At 51.5% G+C, this 23,211-nt stretch overlaps 1 protein-coding gene across 1 annotated transcript; it reads right to left on the reverse strand.

Annotated features, from left to right (window-relative positions):
* Window positions 1-11,557: 11,557 nt before the first annotated feature.
* Window positions 11,558-17,522, reverse strand: FOXF2 (forkhead box F2). Its single transcript, XM_045865960.3, has 2 exons — window positions 15,963-17,522; window positions 11,558-12,437 (listed from the first exon to the last, which is right to left on the reverse strand). The coding sequence occupies exons 1-2, from the start codon at window positions 17,140-17,142 to the stop codon at window positions 12,271-12,273; spliced, it is 1,347 nt and encodes a 448-aa protein (XP_045721916.1). The 5' UTR covers window positions 17,143-17,522; the 3' UTR covers window positions 11,558-12,270.
* Window positions 17,523-23,211: the final 5,689 nt, after the last annotated feature.

Consider the following 23,211-nt stretch of genomic DNA (forward strand, 5'->3'; position numbering starts at 1 on the left):
CAAAAACTAATGATGTGGGCGCCTGGGTGGCTCAGTTGGTTAAGCGACTGCCTTCGGCTCAGGTCATGATCCTGGAGTCCCGGGATCGAGTCCCGCATCAGGCTCCCTGCTCAGCGGGGGGTCTGCTTCTCCCTCTCACCCTCCCCCCTGTCATGCTCTCTCTGTCTCTCATTCTCTCTCAAATAAATAAATAAAATCTTAAAAAAAAAAACTAATGATGTAATGTATGGTGATTAACATAACATAATAAAATAAAATTTAAAAAAAAACCTAAAAAAAAATTTCCATGGCTAAAAAAAAAAAATTCATTCACCCATGCATGCTTGTATATGTGTAGTCTAACTCTGAGACACACAGAGACTGAAAACAGACTGCTTCTGCCATGGAAGGGCAGTGGAAGGAGGGAGGTTAGTTTTCTGTCTCTAGACTAGTGGCCCTATTGCACGTCTGAAATGTGCATGTGGTCGTTAAAAAATAGAGCAAAATTTAAAATATAAAATAACAAATCAAAAAACTAAAAATTGAATCAAAAGCATTCCAAGATAAGGAGGGAAAAAAAGAAAGGTTGAGGCAGCTTGCAGAGATATATTTAACAGAAGAGAGGAAGTCGGGGGCGAGGGAAGGCATGCAGGGCCAGCATGCAAGAAGCGTACCAAGGAGAGGTCTAGAGTCATGGTGGGGTGAGGGGGTGGGGGCTGAGTTCAGAAAGTTTTCTGTGACCAGAGCCAAGAGCGAGATATGATCACTTACGTGATTGGAAGTTCATAGGTTAGAAGCAAATGGGTGTTACGGGATGCCCAGAAGGAACAGAACGTGTCCTTAACAACCCACCCCGTAAATACAGCAGTGCGAATCAAATCACCATTTGCTCTAACATCCCCTGTTGTGGGCTTCAGGCTAACACCCAAGTGCTACTCACAGGGGCAACTCGATGGGGGTCCCACGTTCTTTCCTAAATCCTTAGCTCTCTGCTGGGCTGGTGCACTTAGGATGGAATGTAGATCAGATGGACTGCATATCTTTGGGTAATCTCTCATGAATGTTATTTCTTAAAAAAGAGCTTTCGATAAGACTTGAACAGCAGAGATTAAGGTTAGATTCTCTGGCAAGAACCCTGGTGCAGACTCTACATTGCCCATGCCGGGCAGACCCATCTACCTGGACAATCAGCCACAAGTCACGTCAAATCCCTGCACAGAGCCACATGAAATGATTGGATTTTCCCTCATGTGGAGTGGTACAAAGTAAAAAGTGTTCAGTTTTTTTAACCTGTCAAAGGCAGGCCTCGGTAGACTCCTGACAACATGAAAAAAACCATGCTGTGCTTTTTACCCCTGAGAGGCAGGCAATGCGCCTAATGCAGGGAGCCTTGATGGTGAGCTGTGTGTTTACACAATCAAATCTCCTTTTACCACAAGTCCTTGCCTCCATCAATATTTTGACTGAGCAAAGCCCACTCCATATCAGTTAATCAGTATCATATCCTGCTTTCCCACGTTCCTCTGTCAATCTAGCTGTGTTCAGAGATGGGCGTTCGTATGAATCTCAGATGGACCACTACTGTGCTCCCAGAACCGCAAAAGGCAGGCATGTTTCTGGAAGTTCACCCCGCAGAGGCTGTAAAGACAGCCCTGCCTTCACAGCACACGGGGTTCCACCAGCTTTGAGGGTGCTTACGTGCCAAAGGGAAGCTGAAGAATTTAATCAATCTTCGTAGCCATTTACTGCTTCATATATTACAAAGCAGAATAGATTATGTCTTAATTACACGCTCTTCATTCTAAAAAGCTCTGTTCATCTGCGGTGGCCACTAGCAGTTAAATCTATGGAAAACATGTGTCTCATTGCGGAGGTTAATAATGTGTTGGCGATTTTTCCAGGAGCCGAGAAGATTTCTGTAATCATGGACAATTGCTACATTGGCTTGAAAAGAGTGACGGGCTGAGTCACTTGACTGTAAACAGGTTGTGGGGGATGTCTGGATGGTCTTGAGTTTCTCATGGTGCTCAGGGTGGGAGCGTAGGGAGGGGGGGCCCCCGCGGTTTCAGTCCCAGGTCAGGGGCAGAGGAGCTGGGGTCCCTGCAGGGCTGCGGCCAGAGTGCAGGGCTCTCCCACAGGCCCTGACTTCTCCCCTCTCTGAGGAAATGCAGCAGACATTTAAATATTTCCAAACCAAACAAGACACCCTGAAGGATTCTCCTCCTGTGGCCCCATCATCTGCCTCAGGCCGGATTTGAAAATATCAAACAAGGCAGTGACAGAGGCAGCTCCGTGGCTCGGAAGAGGACTGGCAGGAAGACAGGACAACAAAGCTTGCCCCGTGCTGAGCTTCTGCCCTGAGATGCAGGGGCTGCTTTTAAAAACTGCAGAGGTAAGAATGCAGGGTGGTCTTCAAGTCACAGTCGGATGAGGGTCCCGATCTCCCACCCTTCCTCCAGGGTCCAAAATAACAAGCCAGGGTGGCCTTGAGGGTTTGAACAAGCCTATCAGGTTCTCCCCACCCCCCACCACACACACTTGCTTTCAGGTTTTCTATGCCTTTTTTGCAGAGAGTATCCCTGTGCCCCAGTTCCTTCTAAAAAGCCTCCTCCTGCTCTCTCCTGCCCCCAAGAGTTAAATCAAATTTCACATTTTCATCTGGGCTTTGACGTTAAAGGAAATAAAAGTCATAGAACCAAACCTTCTGCTCCTCTTGCAGTCACTTCTTGTTCCATGAGAATTGAGCCTGCTTTGAAATTCTGAAAAGCCTCATCTAATGTCAGCACTGAATTTGTAGGGAAAAAAAATGAAAGTTGTAACTTTGGTCTTGTTCTGCACATAATTGTTAATAGAATCGTGGTTTCTTTCTTTCTTTTGTAATCTTGTTTTCCAAATTAAAATCCCTCAGTGACTCAGCCTCCGCTATGGTCTGAGAAACAAAGAACCATCAGGAGAGCCAGCTTGAGAGAGTATCTGGGCTTCAGAAGGCAGATGGGAGGACAGGAAACTGCCATCCCCGCAAGCGCTGGGCTATGCTCCCTCTCCCAGGGCTCCCTCTGAAGGCAGGTCTTGTGTCCCCCAAGCCTTTAGGGGACCTTCCATTTCGCCGGAGGAGATGTTGGTGGCAATGAGCCCATGGGAATAGACTTTGAATCCTTATGTCAGAGTCTGGCTAAGGACTCTGGCTCATCCTAGACATTGAAGGCTGGCTCTCCTCTTCTCCATGCTTCCCTGAAGTCCCTTTTCAGACTGGGACACATCTCCCAACTCACCTCTCATCAGGACTGGGAATCCTACTTTCTTCTGGGCAGAACCAGCTTATACCCCCAGGGTGGGAAGTTGGTCTGAGGGCAGATCAGACTGCTCAGTGTGGGATCCCAGAGAACCATACTTCTGCCAATGGTGTGAGCTCTGGGGGCTGTCTCCATGTGGTGGGTTCTCACCTGGCCCTAAGGGAAAGGGTAGGAGTCCTGGAAGTCCTGCTGCCTTTGCCTGGCCTCCTCAGGGGTCTGTTTCTTCATGTGGGCTGAGGATGGGAGATGTCCACTATGGTGTGGGCTGTGCCTCGTGCGATTTATGAGCTTCCTGGACAAATGCCCTGACATCTCATGAATGGCTAGGATAGACATTGTGGGACACCCTGGAATGCTAGGCATCCCTATCTTTCAGCAAAGCCTCCCCCACTGTAGCTGCCATCCTATCCTTTCCCAATCACCCAATTCAGACGTGTGCAGTCAGATGGATTTCGGTTGGGGTTTCAGCCCTCCCAGTTGCTAGCTGTGTACTGGTGAATGAGTTTGCTCATCTAGGAAATGGGCTTAGTAATAATGCAAATGCTATAAGACTATTTTAAGGATTTATAGATTATGCATGCTAGTTAGCAGAGAACCTGAGTATCCAGTAACCCCACAGAACTACTTCTCTTAACACTCAGTGTTCATCATACTGTGTTAATAATAATAGCTCTTCCCCAGTTCACAAAGGGAGAAAAAAATCTTTTTGCTCATCTTCTTTCTCTGTTGGGAGGTGTGATCCTTGAAGGGCCCATGTCTAATACAGTTTCAGGGACAACCCCAGCCCCTCCCAGGGAATTGTGGAGTAGTACTTTGCAGGCTTTGCCCAAAAGAATGTAGACTAGCCAGGGGCTAAGGCTCTCCTACATGCCCACTTTAGAGTGTTTTCTAGCTGAAAGAAACAAAGTCTAGCTTCCAGGTCACTCAGTGCTCAAGGGGGCTAAATGGAGGGAAGAGGCCCTGCTTCAATGGCCCAGCTATCATGGGCATTCTTCAGAGAGCTCGCTTATTCTAAATTGTCTTGGACAGTAGAGAAGGCCCTGGGTTGGGGACCTTAATAAATCAAGTGTATTCTGTCCAGCTGTGAGCTTGGTTTATAATTGTTATGGGTTGAATTGTGTTCCCTCCAAAAAGACATGTTAGAGCCCTAACTCCCAGTAGCTTATATGGAGATAGGGTCTTTACAGAGGTCATTAAGTTAAAGTGAGGTTATTAGGGTGGGTGCAAATCCAATATGGCTGGTGTCCTTATATAAAGGGGAAATTTGGGCACAGAGACAGACACACACAGAGAAAAGATGGGAGGACACACAGAGGGAGGCGATGGCTATCTACAAGCCAAGGAGAGAGGCTGCAAAAGAAACCAACCCTGCCAACACCTTGATTTTGGACTTTTGGCTTCTGAGGCAGAGGGAAAACAAAAACAAAACAAAAAACAAGGCAAAACAAAAGAAAAAAAAACTCCTGTTGTTTAGATCACCCAATTTGCGGTATTTTGTTATGGCAGCCCCAGCAAAATTATACTTCTAGCTCTGCGGTGCCTCAATTCCTTCATCTGCATACTCTGATAACAGCAACCTTTCTCCTCCCTCTGCCTAGGACTTAGTTGGGACTTGATTTATACATAAAATGACATCAGGCTTTTTGCAACTTTACAACGCCCTGCCTCTATGTTTGTAGAAAACTGAGGAACAGTCTTGACCACCTGCATTGTGCCAGGAACTAACTACTTTGTAGCCCTTAATCATCCCATTAAATATTTAAGGTTGGTGTCAGTAACCTCGTTGGCCAGTTTAGGAAACTGAGGCACCACCAACTGAAGGAATGCAGTGAGTGGCAGGACTAAGATTTCAGAAAAGCCAGCTCTGCCTGCCTCTGACATATCTCTGCTCTCAATACCTCCCGATGCTCAGTGAATTCAATGTGCTGCTTGAAAGAGACTCATGGGAGTAAAGGGGGGGAGACATTTTCTTTAGCGTGTGTACTCTCTGCAGGAGGTATTTTCAGGGCACGATTAAGGACAGGGTTTCACCCCTACAGCTTGGAGTGGACTGTTCACGGACATTTGTTTGCTTTTTCTCCGCTAGTGAAGACGCAAAGCTGGTGCATCATCCTTAATGTGTTCCTGGCTCCAACATCCATTGGTTGATTCACATCTAGATTGAGGATATCCTGCTGGTCACCTGTCTGGTTCCTTTAGGGACTTGGGACTTGCCTGTAAAGGAGGGATGATCCAGAAGGAAGAGGATAGGTCTTTTGCCCACCACACCTGTTACCATTGCAAGGGGACATCCAGTGTTCAGAGGCTGACAGAAGCAGAGCCCACTGGGACCTCGCCACTTGGAGAAGCAGCCAAAGCACACTCCAAGCTCCATGCCATAAGTAGCCACACGTTGTCATGGTGCTGCTCTGGGAAGCACTGTGCATATCTTGGACAATCTTGCACTATGCCCTGGTTCCAGCCAGTAGTCTTGTCTATGGCGTGGGTGGGGCTCAGCTTGGTCTGAAAACAAAAGTGACCATTTAATTTAAAACCGGCTGCTCTTTACATGTCTGGAATTAGAGGAGGGGAAAGTCCCATCATTAGAAAAACAACCTCAGAAGGGGAATATTACACAGTTGCAGTGAATTTAGAGATTTGGAAAGATGGTAGGTGTGATAAAATGTCAGCCTTTCCTTACTTGGAGCTGAAGCACGACTGAATAGAAGATTGTGTGTCTGAGTGTGTTGGTGTGTGTGTGTGCCTCTGTGTTTGTGTGCATGTCTGCCTGTGTGTTTTTTCTTTAAGCAATGGCTCTGATGCACTTGGCCTCCTCCCCTGTCAGGAGAGGGTGTCTCCTACTTGACACTGTTGCTGGGGCTGGGGCTGGGGACCCTGCATCATTACTAACTCTACCATCCAATTAGAATGTTGACAACTGCCCTGTGGGAAGTCCTGGGCAGGTGAGACCCAGGTCCCGGGGTTTATCACCCAGATGTCCTAAGCACCGTGACATGTTGCAGTGATGCTATGATTCTGCACAGCCCCAACTGGCCAGTCCCAGGAGGCCTGCAAGAGGGGTGAGGGCCTCAGCATTTCTTGCTTGTCCTTTCTGGTGTCTCCTCCCCAACCAATGCCCATGTCCTCATACTCTGTGCCTTCCCTCAACTCAACTTTTCTCCTGGGAAAGAACCTTGGTAAGTTACACCTGGTGGCCTTGCTGGGCTGTATCTTCCTTCCCTTTAGGTCTGTCCTGAACACAAAGAAGACTCTGAGGATAGACCTGCCATTCAGCCCAGCATGCAGGAAGATAGGGCTGGGGCTTCACCTGGGGAGCTTCTAGGCTCCTGATGTTTCAGTCCCCCCCAGAGATTCTTTGTGACTATGTGGGGCAAGGTTGGGTATCTGATTTGCCAAAGCTGTCCAGGTGGCATGATATATGCCAAGGTGTAGGACATGTGCTTTACTGACAGAAAAACTAGCATGGACACCAGCTAAACAGCTGGGGTAGCCTCTTCTCATCTGCAAACCAGCAAGCTCTTGTCGATAACACCTTCCTCAAAAGATTTCTGTAGAACATAAACAAGGTAATGTTCAATCATGGTTTTCAGTCTTGGTCTGAGTGGTAGAAGCACTTAGGGAACTTTTAAGAACCCTGAGGCCTACGACCCCCTCCAAGGAGCCAACTCAGCTGGCTGGGTGGGCAGTGGGATGGCCATGGGTGGTTTTCAAAGCTCCCTGTGTCCCTCTACCATGCACTTGGGCAGTGACCCACTGTAGTGTGTGCAAATGCCTCTTCAAGTAACTGTGGACCCTCAAAGTGGGAGCATGTTAGCTGATTTGATATCTTTGGAATCCCTATTCAGAAACCAAGTACTAGCCTAGTCACCTTGTATTTCAATCTAGTAAAGCAATTCTCTCCTAAGGAGTTTCTTGCCTTCATCTTGAAGACTAGCCATTGGCATAGACCATCCTGTGGCTCATCCACTTCCCCCCTCCCTCCGCCCCATGATTTACTGTTGCCTCAGTCTGCTTAGTGCTGAGGTGAACAGATTAAGGGGAGCCTGGATGACATGAGGTCATGGAGACAGAGCCAAGTGTGAGGCCCTGCACACGGACAGGGCCTCCCCGTGGAGGGGATGCACACCAGCTGCCCCATGAGCCCACTGCCAGACGCTGTTCCTGGGCCTCACCTCCATCTCCTCTACAATAAAACAAAATGAGGGTGACAAAGACAGCGTCCCAGGCCATGGGAGGGGCACCATGGGGAAACGCTTAGGAAGTGGGAGTGGGAGGTCCCAAATAAAGTCCAAATGATGGTAGCCAGAGCCCCCAGTGATGAGGGATTAATTATTTTCTCTGTAGATGAGGGATTGCTTTCAGGGAGTGGGAGATGAAATGGCAGCCCCAGTGATGACCAGGAGAGGGAGAGGGAGGAGGTCTTCCTCTCCCCACACACAATGGAGCCCAACTCAATCTAGTTCAAAGCAGTCTGTGATGCTGGAGGTGCTCTGTCAGTTCTTGAAGTTGGCATGGTGCAGTGCGCGGGCGGGGGGGGGGGGGGCACGCCACTGCCTGGCTCTGGCAGAGGCTCCCTGGCTCTCTTTCCATCTGTAAGACAGCAGGAAAAATAGGATGTGATCCTTCTGGAGGGAACGTTGTTGGGGACACGGCCTCCACGCTGCCCCCAGACCTCCCCTCTCTCTTTCCTGCACACACTTATGTCAAGAGGACTGACGAAGTGGCACTGGGACGGACATGTCCCCCAGGAACTGGAGAGCTGAATAATTTATCACTCGGGCACTCTGAACTCCGAAAGAACTTCCAGGACTTTCATTTTTTCCCAAATGATCTTGACACCCATGTGCTGTGGCCCTCTCTGGCCCAATGTCTACATCTGTGGTGTTTTTCCTTGCTCAGATAGTGTTTCATAGAGGCAGGTTTGGTAAAATGTATTTCCGTTCCGATAAAATATATTAAAATATATTTCCATTCTAAATAAGTTGGTGCCTGTTTTGAATTAATCACCATGATGCACAGTAATTAGGTATATATGAATCCACCAGACAGTTCTTCCTTTGGGACGGATGCGCTAATTCCATTTCGTATCATACAGTGGCATATCTATACTGTGCACCTGAACATTTTTCCCAGAAATCAGACTTCCACTTTCTAAAATGTAACTCGAGATTATTCTCTTTAAATTCTCTAGAAGTTGCAGCAGCAGCTCAGAAAACTTGAGTGTGCACAACTAGAGAATTCACTTACTTCCCCAGAATCCAGGCGGAAGCCAAGTAAAACAAGTACGAGGGCCCTTCGGTCAGTGTCTTGGCATTGCAGACTTGGACAGATAATAGTTGCCTCCAAGGATGGGAGTCCAGCTTCAAAGCCTGCTTTGCTAGCTTTGGGATGGGGATTCATGAACTATTTTTCAGAGACTCCTGCTCTCCAGATCTCTCTCTCTCTCTCCTGTCCTGTCTCCTTCCCTCCCTCCCTCTCTCCTCCCCCCCTCTCACCTTCCTATTTCCTCCCTCTCCCTCCAGCTCTCTGTCTCTCTCTCTGTCTCTTCTCTCTGCTCACCCCTCATGGTTCTGCCTGACCCATTTATATTTAGGAATCACTATTTCTATACGTGGAGATCACAGCTTCCTTTCTTTGCCTTCTCTATGTTCCACCCTTAAAAGATTTTATAACTAATAAAGGATTTCTTTTCCTGCTTGCTCCAATCACCACCTCCTTCCATCTGGAGAATTCCAATATCCTGCTGGGTGTAAGTACCTAGACTTACTGCTCTACTGAGGCAGATAGACCTTAGTGATCCCACCTAACTTGTCTTTGCCAAGTTTACTGGAATAAAACAAGAGGCCTCATCACTTCGGATAAAAATGGGCAGATTCTATTTTCAGGCGCAGGGCTTAAAATTAGGCGTTGTATTTTCCCAGTAAGTAGTCACAGAGGTATTTGGGTGAACAAACTATTAAAAAAAAAAAAAAAAAAAAACAAACACCTTTTAGAGCTTTCCTTAACTAATCAATGGGTTAGCCTCAACACCCACCCATCTGAACCTATATCTGTAATTCAGACTGCCTTTCTAAACTTGTGGTTTTCAAAGTGTGGTCCCTGGACCAACCTGCGAATTTATTAGGAATAGAACCTTTTGAGCCCTGACAGAGTCAAAACCTGGGGATGGGCCCAGCAGCCTGTTTATGAACCCCTCCAAGTGATTCTGATTCAGAGTGAAGATTGCCGTTGTACCTATGTCTACAATGTTGATGGAAGTTTTTATATGCGATGTTGGCTTTAGAAGAAGTGAAATGGGGGCAGCCTAGCTGGCTCAGTAGGTAGAGCTTGGGACTCTTGATCTCAGGGTCATGAGTTCAAGCCCCACGTTGGGCACAGAGCTCATTTTAAAAAAAGAAAGATGTGAAATGAACCCAAATCAGAAAGCGTGGGTTGAGCCCCTGATAGTCATAACCTACTACACCTCTGTAAATAGGATCAACATCGCCACATTCTACGGATGTGGAAAAGCACCGTAAAATGGGTCAAGCTCTTACACAGCTTCAACCAACCATGAATTACTGCGTGCCGGCGTCTCCCTGCGCCACTAGGGGGCGCGCTAGCCTCTCCAAAGCGGTCACCCGGAGAGACAGCGTTTTTGTCTTTGAGGTCCTGTCATTCTCTGTATAAACAAGTTACGTTCAAGTGTTTAGGATATAAATTACGACCATGCCGGCTGCCTCGGAAGGAATGTAAACACAGCACTGTGGTCGGAGCAAACTCTGAAACTGACTTCATAATTTATAGCAGGCCCTTGTGTAGCTCAGTATAAAAGGGAAAAAAAGCCCTATTTAACTGCAAATATGATAATGGAGACACAAAAAGCATGTTTAAATCACTGCTTAATTTTGGAAAATATAGAAAGGAAACCTGAGGATTAGGAAGATGGTTAAGACTTTTGAAAACAAGATGTTTTACTAATGAGACGTCTTTGGACTTAAATTTGCTTGGAGTACAAAAACCTTCTGTGTGAGGTATCTACTGAGTGGTATTAAGTGCCTGGCAACTGATGGGAGGGAAGGGGGTGGAAGACCTTTTAGGGAATGAGAAACAAAGGTGAGTTTTCAAAAGCAAAAGCAAAAACAACAAAATACCAGCCCTCAGTTGGGAAAGAAAACCCACAGCTTGATCATGGGTTGAGAACTTTCCTGTTCCTGCTCAGATTGACTGTTGCCAAGGCTGCCCATGATTTTGAAGGACTGGTCAAAAAAAAAAAAAAAAGCTAGTAAAAAAAAAAAAGAAAGAAAGAAAGAAAAAGAAAAAACAGTCCTGCTGCCTGGTTGGCTTATTTTCTCTCTTTTGAACCCAGAGCTTTACCAGCCCTGCTTTTAGCATTTGCAATTGGGGAAGCTTGGGATATCAAGCAAGGAAAAGGGGCTCAGAGGGAATCCCTGAAGGGGATCCCTTGTTAAAAGGAAGGAAGGAGCAAGGGGGACAAGGGTGGCAGAGATGGGTGGGGGTTGAAGTGCTCCTGCTAAGCAGGGTTGGCCAGGCTCTGAATTGGGGGGTGGGGACAGCCACAGAACATCTTTTGAGGACGAGTTCCTGCTTCTGTTACCCTCCAAGGAAGTTAAAAGATCCGAATGGTCACAGACTGCCCATTACCGCTCCACAGCCATCCCCCTCTGGACTCTTTAGGATCTGACCACCACCCACAACAAAATGTGATCAGCACTCATACAAAACTGTGACTTGCAAAGGGAAGCTGGTCCTGTTCTTTGAACACCTACCCCTTGACCGCCACTCAGCCACTCAGCCCAGCCCTAGGTGGTGACTTTCCACTCTGCCCATCACTCCCTGCCGGTGGGGAAGAGGAAGGAGCAAAAGGCAAAACTCTCCTTGGCCACAGGAAAGAGAACAAAAGGGGCACAAAACTTGGTTTCCTCAAATCAGACTCTTGCCTTCATTATCTTGCCTGGTTTTCTTTTAAGTTCCTTTCACCTTCTGGTTTTTGTTTAGCCAGAAGGAGCTAGGGTGAAGGAAAGAAAGAACAGAAAAAGTTCCTTCTTCTCTTTCTCTCCTGAGAAGACCCACAATCAGAACCTGGCCTGTGTTACTCAAGGCACAGACCCCACACCACGTCAATTATACAACTTGGGGAAAAAAACCCCAACAGTGTAGGGTTGCATTGCTAGCTGGTGGAGAAGAGAGACTGGTGACCCCAGGATGCCCGTGGACGAAACAGATCCCTAAAACGGCTATTTGTTATATATATTTTATTGAAAAAATTTTACATCAAAATAGTTTGGCAAACTGTAAAAGTATACATAAGTGCAAATATATCCTCCTTTTAAAATACAAGCAAAGTGTGAGTATACACGAAAATCATAAAAATATCTTTAAAATATGGTGGTAGAAAACAACCTTGTAAAAAAACGTTGTATTGTCACAATACTGAAAACCACTTTCTTAAACTAGACACACTGTTTCTAAATACTTTCTTAATAATGTTCTTTGGCACCTGTGTCCAAACTTAGTGTTTGGCGAAACAGAACTCTCTTACTTGGCTAGGCAACAAGATGAGGCTTTCTTGAAGTCTTGTGCTTAGCACTGCCTTTTTGAAAAGCACAAAAATTTTCATAGACAAAGAAAAACACACACACACAACTGGCGTTTTTCAGACCCTGATGACTGAAGGTAATGAAGATCCCAGAGTTACATGTTTATGTTTTTCATATGGTAACTTTTTACCATCTCTGCTAAAAAGCTGAGTTCTCAGCTGGCTCTCTCCCTTATGGGGGGCCTGCACATATTCGTATTAGGGGCATTACTTTGCCAGGGGTTGTCCTTCTACCAATGGTAGACACGTATCAGTGAACAGCGCTGGCCTGGGGATTCTGGCTAAGTGACTCGTATGCTACGGCTAGAGCTGTGCATAGTGGGGGAGTCCACCTCAGTTCATTCTGCCCTGCAGAAGAGAGAGCAGAGAGCGGCCTTGGCATGGCCTCCCTCCCTCCATTCACATGACACAGGGCTTAATATCCTGGCAGACACTCTGGTGGTGGTGATGGTGATAATATGGTCCGCTTGCAGAGGGATGGAAAGAAGAAATGCCGTTAAAGTTGAGGACAAAATCTTTTCTGTCACACACCGGGGTAGAGTGATGCTGGTATCGAGGAAGTCCCACTGAAAGAAGGAAGAAAAGAAAAACTCTTCAGAAACACAGTCATCCAGCTGATGATGAGGCATATTACTTTTTAAATTTTAATTTAACTCATGCCTTATTTTGACTCAGGGTAAGAAAGTGTCTTTTGTCTATTGTTATAAAACTGGTAGAGCAAACCCACCTCTAGAAATTTCTCAAAGTTTCAAACTGGGTCGTGGGGCAGGGAGGGGGTCTCCGCAATCACTATGTTTTGTTTTGATGTACCTGCACACACAGAGCACGATCCTCCTCTAAACCGGGTTCTAGTGTGCCTGAGTTCCCCTTTTATTCCTGGAGCCTCAGGAACGCTTCAATCGCAGGGGTAGATTCCGCGCGGGACCCTTTGACCCACGCTCTCTGTCGGGTGCCCTAAGCGCAGGGCTCCCGGCCCTTGCAGCCAGAGCTCCGGTTGCAGAGGCCAAGTCCCCTGCCCCAGAAACACCACTGTCGCCCTCACTTCTTGTTTTGAGCCTTCTGCCTATTTCTCAACTAACTGGCCCAGTCAGAGTAGCAGGTCACAGCAGGGATATTCATTGTGCCAAAAAGAGGTGACAGAAAACAATCCCTTTGCAAGACAAAGGGCCTGGAAAGAAAGTACTGGTCGCTCTAAATTCCGAAAGTCTCAGGCTTCCCTTAGAAAGCCCGGCCTCCAGGGAGCAGATAATGCTCTTCGATAAGCGCTCAGCTGCAGACCCTTCCGCACATCTAGGTGTCAGGCAGCGCGGGGAGCCCCTTAGAGAGCTTTGGGATGGCAGAGGGCGGAGAAGGCTCTCACTCCTCTCCGGGGCCTCTCCTCTGCGGAGGCCCAGAGCCGGACCGCTGGGCGCCAACCCGCTGCCGACTTTTGCTTTTGCTTTCTCGGCGCCTCCCGGCCCCGGGGCGCAACTGGCCGGCGGCGTCCGGAGCGCGCTGGGGCCCGGACTTCTCCCGGCTCGAGTCTCTTTCCGCGCCGGGCTCGGTGAGGCCTCTTCGCCTGCGTCTTTTCTAGGTACCCGCGCCTCGTGGGACCGTAAATTGCACGTTGGGGGCCGGGCCGAATTCGATTTTTGAGTGCATGAAAACCGTACTCGCCCGCCCGCGGCGCTCGCGCCCGGCTCTCACCGCCTTGGCCTGGCAGCATCCCAGGGCTTACGGAGCGACCAGGCTGCGAGCGGTCGCTGCCTTGGGCCAAGTTTGTTGCCCGGTAGCACCTATTGTCGCCAAAGGCGCGCCGCATTGCTCTCAGAAGGCAGCAACAGGTCCACGCGCCCCAGGTGTGTGCTTGTTGCTCTGCACACAGGTGCCTTCGCCCATCACGTTACAGCACGTCTCAGTGCCAGTTCTACGAGCTCAAAATAGCTGGCCCAGGCAGGACCCAGAGCCAGAGCTCATAAGCTACGACCGACCGAAGGCCGCCGTCAGCTCTTTGATGTGACCAGAGAGAGATAAAAGCCCTAGCTCCTTCTTGAAAGGCTCACTGTACTAAATGAGGGGTGCGGGACCTCCCTGGGCACGCGGCCCTTGGCCGCCCCATCCCAAGTGAGAGCGCGCAGCCCGCGGGGTGTGTTGTGTGTGTGCGTGCGTGTATGCTGCGGGGAACCTTCTCGGACCACAGCCTCGGCCTGCTCGGCCTCCCAGCTCCTCGCTGGGCCATAGGCTCTCGGCGGGCCGCGGTCCACCAGCGGCGCACTCCTAAACAGGCCCCGCCGCGCGCGTGCACCCAGCCTGCTCCTGCTGAGCCCCCACCTCTCATCCGCCTGGGGGATGCCAACTAGGACAGGGGGTAAGAGAGGGATGGGAGCCAGAGGACGAGGGAAGAAGGGGCAGAGCGTCCTGGTCGGGCCTCGCCCCCCATCATGACCTTCCCAGCATTCCCAGGCTCTGCCCAAAGGTCGGGCGAGGCTCCCCGGGAAGGCCGCTGCGGGAGGCCGGCCTGCTCCGGCTCCGCCGTTTTCGTTCTCCAAGTGTTGTGTTTCTGGATCCTCGAATTTCTGGGACTTGTGCGTGAGCTCGGGGGTGTAGGGGGGGCGAGGGCGGCCTCAAAGAACAATCATAAGTCTCTTTCTGTCTTGCGAGTTCTTTTGTTTTTAATTTTTCGGTACTGTTTCAGGGCAGCTGCAAAACCTCGAAGTCTGGGTTCAAATTGAGTAGAGCCTGCTTGGAGAAGGGGAATGGGGAACACTAGGAGGGCAGCGGGCAGAGCGGGGAGAGGAGCGTGGGCAGGAGAGTGGGGGAGTGGGCACCGCCTGGGGTGAGCGGTGATTGACAGCCAGTCCCAGGGGATTAAAAAAAAAATGAGAGGGAAAGGTCGTCTGTATTGGTTACTTGTTGAAATTCCCATAAAAATTGAACAAGACTCTGCTCTCAGTGGGTTAAGTCAGGCTAAAATCCTCTCCGGTGTGGTCCTGCCGAGACTGTCTTTGTTTAGTTAACCTCTGAGACCCGCATTTAAAAGGCCTATTTGGGAAATTTCACCGTCCAGGGAACCAACATCTTTTGCCCATTTCTGGGCTTCCCGCCTCCGCTGCGGCTCTTGTTGCACACTGATTCACAAACATATAACGTGTGCATCATCCTCTGAACCTTTTTCTAATTGGGGTGGAATGTAAGTGTAAGCTAGAACATCATTTGATAGGCAGATTAGCCTGATTTTAATTTGCAGCCTGTGGGTGCTTCAGAGAGGTTAATATGAGACAATGTATCTGTCCCATAAACCTGGTTAAATACTCAAATTCCCTCTTCCACCCATATCTGTCCCCTCCCACCTTTCATCGCCTTTGGCAAGCCAATAAATTTTCATAATCTTCAACCATCAAAATTTACACCAGCAACACAAGTGAAGTCCAGGAGTCAAGTATTTCTCAGGGGATCACAACATGGGCCTCAGGTCCTCCTGGCCTAGGATAGACTCATGTCCTCAACATAGGTCCACTGTGTTGGGAGGCAAGGGACTCCTCAAAAGGCTGGTGTCCCTCTCCACTAGTGACACCTCCCTCCTGTGAAAGATCCTGGGTCCCCACTCTGCTTTCTGCTCTGCCCCTCCCTCATTTCCCCTCCTCTCAACTCTTGCCCAGTTGCAAACCCTCCCCACCCACACCCTCAGCATACAGAACATCTTTTCTGACGTTTACTTTGGGAGGAAAGTAACAGCAAACACACACACACACACACACAAAGGGAAGCAGACACAGCTCCTTCGCCAGGCACCCCAAAGACCACATGCCTTCTCTCTAAGCTAAGTCGGGCCTGAGACTTGAGACCTGCCGTCCATAGGGACACCCTGGGACCCTAGGAAGGCAGGCGACTTTGCACCATCCTCCTGGCAGTGCAAATTCTGGAGGCCCAGCTCTTGGCTAAGGGTATGAGAGAGGGCAGTATGACCTCAATCCTCTCCCCTCCATGAATAAGATTCCCGCTTCCCCCAGCACCCACTCCTCCCAGTGCCCTCAGACTCCCAGGCTGCGGCGACCCTGTGGAAGTTGCAGTAGCCATGGAGCCTGGAAGCCTAGAGGCGCGCACTGCGTTACCTGAGAGGTCCTCGCGGGCGTTCTGGTGCAGGTAGCTCTGCTCCAGCGAGTAGGAGGACATGCTCGAATGCAGGCCTGCCGAGGCCGCGGGGTTGCTGCTTGGCGTCAGGGAGGGCGGCTGCTTGAGGTAAGGCGAGGCGCCGGGCGAGCTCCAGTGCGCCGCGGGGCTCGTGTAGGGAGAGTGGCACTCGATGGCGCTCGCCATGGCTGGGGACGAGGGCACTGGGCTGCTGCTGCTGTCCGGGCCGTAGTCCCCTCCGCCGCCGCCCCCAGCCGCGCCGACACCCCCAGGCCCGGCGGGCACGGGGCAACTGGCCATGTAGGTGGAGCCCGGGTTGGGCGACATATGCGGGACGTGGTGGTGATGGTGGTGGTGCGGATGCGCGTGGCCCGGGGCGCCGGTGCTGGCGTCGTAGCCCGCGGGCATCATGTCAAGGCCGCCGTAGCCGCCCTGCCCGTGGCAACCGAGCGGCGCCGATGGGGGCGGCTGGAAGTCGAAGCCCTGTGGCAGCAGCGAGGCGCCGAAGCCCAAGCCGCTCACTACGCGGTGGTACATGGGCTTGAGCGCCTGGCATTTCCGCCTGAAGCCGCGCGGCCGGCGGCGGAACGAGCCCTCCTCGAACATGAACTCACTGGCCGGGTCGATGGTCCAGTAGTGACCCTTGCCGGGTCGCCCGAGGCCCTTGGGCAGCTTGATGAAACACTCGTTGAGCGAGAGGTTGTGGCGCACGGAGTTCTTCCAGCCCTGGTAGGCGCCGCGGAAGAAGGGGAAGCGCGCCTGCAGGAACTGGTAGATCTCGCTGAGCGTCAGGCGCTTGCTGGGCGAGCTCTGTATGGCCATGACGATGAGCGCAATGTACGAGTAGGGTGGCTTCTCCGGCCGCCGCAGCCCCGAGCTCGCCTTCTTGGCGCCCCCGCTCCCGGCGCCCGCGCCGCCGCCGCCGCCCGCGCTCTTGCAGGCGGCCGAGGAGGCGCTGGCCGAGTTGGAGGAGGAGGACGACGAGGAGGCACAGGAGGCGGAGGAAGACGACGACGACGAGGTGGTCTCCAGGGCGGCGGCGGCGGGCGGCGGGCTCATCAAGGCGGCCTGGAGTGCGCCGGGGGCCGGGCTGCACGCGCGGCGGAGCGGGGCTGGCGGCGGGCGCGGCGGGGGCGGCGGCGGCCCGCCCTCGGTGGTCATCTGGGACCCGGGAGCGAGGCCGGGCCGCGGGGGCGGGCCCGGGAGCGGAGGCGCCGGAACGGGGTCGGCCCAGAAGCCCGGCGAGCGCCCTAGTCCGCCGCCCGGGCTGCAGCGGTGGCCACTCCGAGCCAGCGCTTCGGCGTCGCCTCCCTCAGCTCCGCTGGGGCTTCTGGCGGCGGCGGCGGCGGCGGGCCGGAGGCAACGCCCGGCGCATCCCTCCCCTGAGCCTCGGGCCCCTGTCTTGCGCAACGGCCTACGGGCCCGTGGAACCAACCCGGCCGGGTGCGGGGCAGCTGCGTCCGCGAGCTGGGACCACGGCAGGGACCCCGGGGACGAGCCCGACGTCTCTCTTCAGGAGCGCTCCTCGCTCTGTCTCTCAGACTTCCTCCCTCCCGCGCCCTCCCCCCGGCCGCCCTCCCTCCCTCCCTCGCTCCCTCCCTCCACCCCTCCCCGCCCTGCCCCCTCCAAGCTCCGCGCCGCCTTGGGGAGGGCGCGCTCGGCCTCAGCGCTCACTCCTCCCCCCTCCCAACCTGGCGGCAGGCTTCGTCTCTTATCTCGCTCCTCTCTCTCCAGGGTTCTCCTCGGCCTTTTAATTCCTCTCTCGGCCACTTTCCCTCTCACCTACCCACCCTCTTTCAAACGGAGGGACCACAGACTAACTCACATTTTGCTAGGACGAACCCCATCCCCAGCAAAACTCGACCACCTATATAACTTTATGAGATCTTCTTTCTCGTTGCCCCTTACAGCACCCCTGCCTCCCATCCCAGAAACCAGCCACCCCCTTCGGAGCAGACCCACCCATTCTTCTCCTCTCCGCTCTCCTCCCCCTTCTCCCTCTCCTCCTCCTACCCCCTCCCCCCTCAACCTACCCCCACCCCATCTCCGTCCTCCACCCGGTCTTCGTCCTCCTCCTCGTCCTCCTCCTGGCTCATCCTGGGTCGAGTGGTGCTGCCGCTGGGGCTGGGGCTGCCGCCGCCGCCGGCAGCCTCCTTAGCTGCCTTCCCCCGTGCCCGCACTGACACCATCTGTCAACTTCATTTAGACATTACAGCCCTCAGCCACACGCCAGGGTGCCACACGCCCAAAGGTAAAGTGCCAATGCTCTCTCTTTCTGACAGGGCCTGTAAGCTCCGCAACAGTTGCTAGTAGAGGGCGAGAAGCCGAGGCGCTGCAGAGCACCCCTCTTCTCCCCCGCCCCCCGCCCCCGTGTTGCCGGAGCGATCGTGAACAGTTTGGGAACTTTGAGAAGAGGGGTATAGATAGAGAAAATTCAACCAAGGTTTAGAGACTCTGGAAACAGTCGAATAGAATTCATGTTTGCGTTGGTTTCCACTTCCTTTCCGTTTTCCACTTGATGTTTTGAAAGAAAGAAAAGAAAGAAAGAAAGGAAGAAAGAAAGAAAGAAAGAAAGAAAGAAAGAAAGAAAGAAAGAAAGACAGACTGACACTGAGATAAGTGAGATAGCTTTATTTATATTCAGTCCTGAAGGGGTGTGTCTGTCACTAGATTTACCTCCTTAGTCTCATGTTGTCCACCAAAAATGCTGTGCCATCTCCAAGCTGCCTTATGTAGGAGAACACCACCCAGTGTGGCTAATTCCTCTCTAAGTAAGAGTGAGCCTGGGAGAGAGGATGTGCCCTCGGGAGGAATCACTTCCAATGAGACCCGACAGTTAGTTATTGGATTACACGTGCAAGGAAATGTAGTCTGACCAGGGACAGGGGCTGGAAGTGGGAGGAGGAGAGCCTGAGGCCTGGGAGCTGGCTGGGCCACACAAGGGCTAATGCAGGAGGCCCAGAAGGGGAGGTGCTGCAGACCCGAGGACCAAATGGGAGGCTGGGCTGGATACACCTCTGTGTCTACTCTGAAGGGACTAAGGTGCAAGAATGTGTGCTGGCGAGCCTGGGGAGAGGGGTAGGATGAGAGAATCTGAGATCAGTCTGGGATCCAGAGAAAGGCCAACTGCAAAGAGCCTTGGAACGGAACGGAGGCAGGTTTTGGGGGGATGGCACTAGCTATCTGTGCCCCTGGAAATACCATATAGAGTATCTGCTCCTGGCTGAGTGTGCTGGTGGGGCTGTAGAAGCAGAGGAGAGGGAGGGGTGAGAAGGGGGAAGCTGGGGGCTGGGCTGGGGCTGGCCCCAGACAGTGACCTGAAGTTGAGTGGAAGCAGGCTTTTTCCATCAAACCCTGCCTGGATACCACACACAGAGACCGAGTGTCAGTTTACTGCCCTGAGCCGGGCTCCTTTTCCCTAAGCTCCACAGTAATTAGACAAAGAAAACCTAAATTAGCTGAACAGGCGTCGACAGCTTCCTCCAGAGCACCCCTGGTACCTACATGGGAATGTGTCCGAAAATGGCTTGATTGTAGCTGAGAGTCAGCTAAGAAAACACGGCTAAAATGAACTCAGTTTACCGCTCATTTCCAATAGAAAAAAGAAACAAGTCAGTCTTTTCCGGATGGGATGTTTTGATTGAGTTGGGGTAGGGGGGTTTGCAGTTGCTTCTACTTCTAAGAATTTCTTTTTGAGTGACTTAGGAGCATATTTTGGGGGTGGGTCCCCATTTATTTCAGGTTTGTTTTCTCTTACCCCCTTTTGTCATTTTTACATGGGATAATTTAAATGTAAGTAACTAAATATAGAAGTATATATGGTGGGCTCACTAAATCAGTGCTTTGAGTGTCAGAAAAATACATACAATAGAAGCTGGAGTGAGGAGGACAGATAGTAACTAAAAGGAGCCCCACTGACATAGTCTTCAGTGTGTGTGTGTTTAGTGGGAATAGAATTGGCCCAGGTAGAAACATAAGGAAAAGGAAGGCAATCATCTCATTTGTAGGAGGGGGTGATGGACAATGGATTTTGGGAAAATTCAGCAAGCAAGAAAATATCACTGTCACTGAACCCTGATTATCCACACCTAGAAATTCTATGTACATTGGATTTCAGGCCCTACAAGGTTTTAGGACCCAGAGACTGAAAAATAAAAAGCACCAACCCTAAAATTCAAGCAGGTTAAAATATCAGGGAGTTTTAGAGGCTCCCTTCCCTATCCAATCCAAGTGACAATGGTAATCATTTTACCTAAACTCTTCAAACTTGCAAGAAATACCACCGATAGTTTGCTGTGTGTTCCAGGAGGCTAGACAGGTCCTGAAAAGGCAGTAGGCATCGGAGTTACAGTTCCAGCCAGGAGCAGTTCTGCTGACTTGAAACCTTTTTCTCTCTCCAGGAGTCTAAATACTACCCTGCACTCAACAAAAATATGGAGGTTAATGATCTTAGTTATCTGAGCAGGAAGAGGCTCTTCTCTAAAATTCTTTCTTGCAGACCCCATTTTTGCCTATGGAAATTCCCCGACAGAGACCCCTATGTCTAGAAATACAAAACCTCTGCATTTGTTCCTTATAGACTTCACAGGCACAAGGCTTTCCACTCACATCATGTCACCACCACGTGGTCTAAATACAGTTATCTCCCCTTTAGCCATAAGGAAACAGGGGCTCAGAGAGATCAGATGACCCGCTCCAAGTCACACCTGGGGAAGTGACAAAACTGGACTGTAGTGGGGGGCCTGGGATCCCAATTCAGTGCTGCTTCCACTACCTTGCAGCAAAACCTCTCAACTATGATTTAATTACTGATTTATACAGGTCTCCTGGGTAAGAATGCATGCGGTAACAAATCATGTCAGATTCTTTATCCCTGGCAAGAATATTTGAATTTCTGTTTAGAAGACAGTTTAAAAGGAAAGTTGTCTCTGATACATAGCCTTGGTTAGTACGGTTCCCTCTCCACGAAGTCCTTTCTTATGGTGGTGAGCTCTTCCTGACTGACTTTCATTGCCTTATAAACAACAAAAATCTTGATTTATTTTTTCTTACTGGAAGGAAAGGTATGGTTCGTTAAAATAAATATAGATGAACCCAGGCTGCTCCTCGCTTAACCAGAAATACACAGCGTCGGGTGCAACCAACCTCTGTCCATCCCCGGTGCTCTGTCCCTCTTTGGTTGACTGGCTCCGTCTGGGCTGCGGGTTCCTTTCCCGCTCCAAACCCCAAGGCCCCGCCCCTGCTCCAGCGCAGGGGAATGTAAACTTCGGAGAGCTTCGGTTTCTCCGATTTTGTTTTGTAATCGGCGTTTTATTCTAGGAAATCTCTTCATTATTGCGGTTTAAATTTTATGTTCTTAGCATACTTCCTCTGCTTCGTGGGTTTTACATGAAATGGCTTAGACTAAACCAGTTACCCACCGGAGAGACGCATCCGCATCGACACTGTTTACCGCCATCCAAGAGTTCTCCTCCTCCGGGCACTTTTCGCTCTGCTTGCCCCTCCCTTCTTCCGCCAGCCTGGCTGGAGCAAAGCCTCTTCCCAAATCAGTCTGACACTGACCACTGTATTCACCCTGTGTTTTGGCACACAATTAACCTGTGTAGAGGATTCTCCAGCTCCCGCGAGGCCTTTCTAGATGGGGACGATGGGCTCGGTGCTGAGGCCCAGGGAGTGTCGGCTTGTTTGAGGAAACCAAGAAAGACCACGAACCTACGCGCCACAGAGGCCCCTCTAGAAAATTTAATTTATAATAGAAAATCCGGCCAGGACGAGAAGGGGTAACGGTGGGGATTTTACACCCTTCTCGGCGTCTGCTCTTCTTCCTCGGCCCCCAAACCCCCAGACCTCCGGGTTTGAACACCAGCCACCCAATTCCAAGTGTTTATTTGGATAGATTTTTTTCCGCTCTCCAAACGCCTGTACCGGGCAGAGCTCTTTTTATAGCCACCTTCCTGAGAGATCCGCGGATAGCCCCCACCTCCTGGGCCTCGTGGGTAGGCATGACTTGATACCTCGATTGACCTGGTCTGAGGTGCTTTGGAGAGGAAGGAAAAAGGGATCCAATCTACCAGAGCCCCATGTGGAGACTGCGCCTCTACCTATTTCTGCACTTCTCAGATTTCAAGGCCCTGGTGCCCTTCGGTTGGGAGAAGCGACTTCGGGGTGCTCCCAGGAGTAGGGCCCATCTGCCCGCAGGCCCTGACCGGGGTGCGGGCGTAGCGGTACCAGGCCGGGCACTCTGAGGGCTCCGGTGGACCGTCCTTTTGTCATCCACAGCCTGCTGCGTTTATGGGTGGGGCTTGAGAAGAGGGATTCCGTGGCAGGGATCGCCATTCCTCCTAAAAGGCCGCCCTGATGCCTGCAAGGAGGAGAGAAAAGGGGCAGAGCTGGGAAAGACACAGTCTGTGCGTTCCCCAAGGGGGCAGGAATGAGTGGGTTTCCAGCAGCGAAGGAAAATTAGAGAAGTCTGTACCACACATTCCCAGAATTGGGAGAAAGAAGGCGGAAGTAAGTGTGGATGCTCATGCCCCTCAGCACGTTAATTTTCCACTCGTGCAGCTGGGAGGGAAGTCCCCCTTGATGAGACTGAAACCGGAGGAACCAGGGCGCGTCTCAGGAGCGGGACCCTTAAGGATATTTTGAGCTCGGCATCTCTTCCCTTGAGCCCATCCTGCTGTGCCTGTGGCCGGCGCCCGCGCACCCCCTCCTCAGCCGCCCCACGCCTTGGGAGGCCTTGCGCCCACTGCTTCGGCTTAGCTCCCCAGGTTCTGGAGGAAGGTGACTGGGCCTCGCGAGCGCCGGGCAGGGCCCGCGGGAGGGCCGGGCCCACCTGGGAGGCGCCTTTGGGCTGGAAGGGGTTAGCCTCGGGCACTGAACGAAGGACAGTGCGCACCCAGGGCTGCGGAACGCACTAGCCAGGCGCGCCCCGAGGTCGCAAGGTGGTGCCTCGAACGCCCCCCGACGGAGGAAGGAGACCCGCCTGCTGTGGGTCCGCGAGCCGGGAGGCGCCCTGGAGGTCCCAACCCAGCCGTGGTCGGGTTTTCTTCGCGTGTCTGATTCGTCTCCTCTCCCCCACGCCCTCCCTCTCTCCCCAAATAAATAAATATCTCCGAGGGCAGCGAACTCCGCGGGGCGTCGGGCCCTGCGCGCCGCGCCGCGATGGATGAACTTCCTGGAGCATCAAAACTCCCCTCCTGTCCTCCCTGCTGAGCTCAGGATATGGGGCGC

This window comes from Mirounga angustirostris, unplaced genomic scaffold, assembly GCF_029215605.1.
Source record: "Mirounga angustirostris isolate CCGP_5_RB_7025 unplaced genomic scaffold, mMirAng1.0.hap1 SCAF_8, whole genome shotgun sequence".
NCBI classification, from domain to species: Eukaryota; Metazoa; Chordata; class Mammalia; order Carnivora; family Phocidae; genus Mirounga; species Mirounga angustirostris.

Bases quoted from the DNA above. Each gene is read 5' to 3' on its own strand.
- FOXF2 (XM_045865960.3), bottom strand. From the start codon at position 17,142: ATGACCACCGAGGGCGGGCCGCCGCCGCCCCCGCCGCGCCCGCCGCCA. The intron at 12,438-15,962 runs GTAACGCAGTGC...TCCTTCTTTCAG, and splicing joins CGCCCGCGAGGACCTCTCAG to TGGGACTTCCTCGATACCAG.